The 2230-nt window shown below is 41.6% G+C and overlaps 1 protein-coding gene across 1 annotated transcript; it reads right to left on the bottom strand.

Annotated features, from left to right (window-relative positions):
- Nucleotides 1–419: 419 nt before the first annotated feature.
- LOC119300546 lies at nt 420–1562 on the bottom strand. Its single transcript, XM_037577483.1, has 3 exons — nt 1442–1562; nt 1054–1178; nt 420–893 (listed from the first exon to the last, which is right to left on the bottom strand). Exons 1-3 carry the CDS (start codon nt 1550–1552, stop codon nt 725–727), a joined length of 405 nt encoding a protein of 134 aa, XP_037433380.1. The 5' UTR covers nt 1553–1562; the 3' UTR covers nt 420–724.
- Nucleotides 1563–2230: the final 668 nt, after the last annotated feature.

Below are 2230 nucleotides of genomic sequence, written 5' to 3'. Positions count from 1 at the left end.
AGTCAGATACAAATAAGTAGTACTTCTTTGATACATGACCAACCTCCCTCTCTCACAAAGTGTCTACGAGCACGTGCTACAGCCGGATGTTAGTTAGTAGCCCGCTTCTCTTCTCTCTCCGCTTCTCTCTCTGCCAACTGAGCAACAATATATTATTTTAAGGCTTACATCTCACCCACGTCACCTTATTATACTTGGCTATATGCGTGCTCCAAGGCAGATGCAATAAATGTGGGGAAAGAGTTAGAGAAAAGATGAAAAGAAGTACTAATTTTATAGCCAACCTTATAGCTAACCTTATTGTATGAGTGACTATATGTGTTGGCTATAGATGATATGGCAAATCTTATAGCCAGCAGTTGACTATATTATTAACCATCCTCCTAGCAAACGGGCATTAGTTGTCTACAAACAACCATGCAAAAACAAAATCTTAGAACATGCTCACAACGGAATCCTTAATGGAGAATCGGAATTTACTTAAAGATAAGGAGGGGGAAAGCTATCAAGTCCACGGTCAAAGACCGACAGCATCAAAGCCATAACTCCTTTCCACCTCTTAGGGCTTAAAGGGCGGACATTAGTTGTACACACAATCATATGAAAAAAACAAATCTAGGAACATCCTCACAAGGAAATCCTTAATGGAGAACCCGAATTTCCTTAAAGATACGGAGGGGAATGCTGTCCAGCCCACGGTCAAAGATCGACATCATCAAAGCCATTACCTCTTCCACCTCCAAGGGCTCAAAGGGAGATACACCAAGATGTCAATCTCATACTTTATACCAATCGTCAGAAAAACTACTGGGACGCCAAAGAAAACAACATGAATTGTCTTCTCAAATATATCCACTATATTTTGTAACCTTGATAATTCATTAGAATCACGCCTGCACATGAGAGGACAGCTGTATTAGATAAGCTTTGAAATGAAGATTTTGTCCTTCTTGTTAAGTAGAACTGGCTTAATTCACATACAAAAAAAAGTAGAGCCAGCTTATTGTTGAGTCGTATCTACAATCTTTACAGCGGTAGTAATATCGTTTATACCTTACAAACTCAAGAAAAGAATCCATGTCTTGGTTTAGCTTCTGGCGAATGGTGTTATAGTCCACGAGCAGACGATTTACTTTTTCCCTCTGTCTGGTCAGCACTTCTTCGGAATAATAGGAATCCTGAACAGAAATTCTCAAATAAGCTCGTAAGGAGACTGGTTATCTTTCTACAAGATCCATAAAGTCGAATTTAAGAGAATCGCACCGCACCGCGGGAGGATCAGATCTAAGCTGGTTTCGAACTGAACTTACGAAATACTAAAGAAATACGGTAACATACAGGAGGACCATTGGGCATGAGCACGGATTACAGCGCCGCAGGATCAGATCTAAGCTGGTTTCGAACTGAATTTATGAAATACTAGAGAAATACTGTTACTTACAAGAAGATTGTTGGGCATAAGCACAGAACCCACCACCGAAGACAGCGGCTTGCCAGGCCGCCTGATAGCACCAAGGGACGGCGTATTTCTCAAAAGAGAGCGCAGCGCCATTAGGTACTACTACAAGTTTAGTAGATCTGGCGGCGGCAGCTGAGGGCGATGGGTATATATCACATATGCGGCAGCGGTAACTTGGGTTGAGCGCCGGCGCATGCCCTCCTTCCTCGAAGTAAACAATCAGGCATTAAAAACACTTATACTTTGGAGGGTGGGGTTGGAGTGTGGCGGGCTGGACCAAAAGCTCCTAGCTCGCGAGCTTAATAATCACTTGATAGTTTGGCTCGTTAAATTCATAGCTCGCAAGCTTAATGAGCACTCGATAGTTCGGCTCGTTAAGCTCGTAGCTCCCTTCTTAATGAACAGAGCTAATCATTTATTTTAGCTTGTTGAGCTAACAAGTTTAACGAGCGAGCTAATGAGTTTCACGAGCAGTTCGTTAACCACGTTAGTAACAATACAACACATATTTTCATCTTAAGTGACAAACTTTTCATTTTATGACTGTGTGACTAGCAAAAGTTTGTAGTCGTGCGGTACCTTATTTGTGTCGCTGTCCGTGTTATTATTGCATAAAAATTGAAACGACACTAGTCGTCAGATTAGATGGATTAACACATAATCTGCATACTCGCAGCTGATTGGTAAAGGCATTAAGGAGAAATGCAGCATTTTTTTTGGAACATAGACGCTAGAGGCGTTCGGCTTTAAATTAATAAAGCCACCAGGCAG

This window comes from Triticum dicoccoides, chromosome 1B (genome assembly GCF_002162155.2).
Source record: "Triticum dicoccoides isolate Atlit2015 ecotype Zavitan chromosome 1B, WEW_v2.0, whole genome shotgun sequence".
In the NCBI taxonomy this organism is placed as follows: domain Eukaryota; kingdom Viridiplantae; phylum Streptophyta; class Magnoliopsida; order Poales; family Poaceae; genus Triticum; species Triticum dicoccoides.
The sequence above is the reverse complement of the archived record's forward strand: the minus strand, read 5'-3'. Positions and strand labels throughout refer to the sequence as shown.

Bases quoted from the DNA above. Each gene is read 5' to 3' on its own strand.
- LOC119300546 (XM_037577483.1), bottom strand. From the start codon at position 1,552: ATGGCGCTGCGCTCTCTTTTGAGAAATACGCCGTCCCTTGGTGCTATC. The intron at 1,179-1,441 runs GTAAGTAACAGT...ATTTCTGTTCAG, and splicing joins TTATGCCCAACAATCTTCTT to GATTCCTATTATTCCGAAGA. The intron at 894-1,053 runs GTATAAACGATA...TCTCATGTGCAG, and splicing joins TCTTTTCTTGAGTTTGTAAG to GCGTGATTCTAATGAATTAT.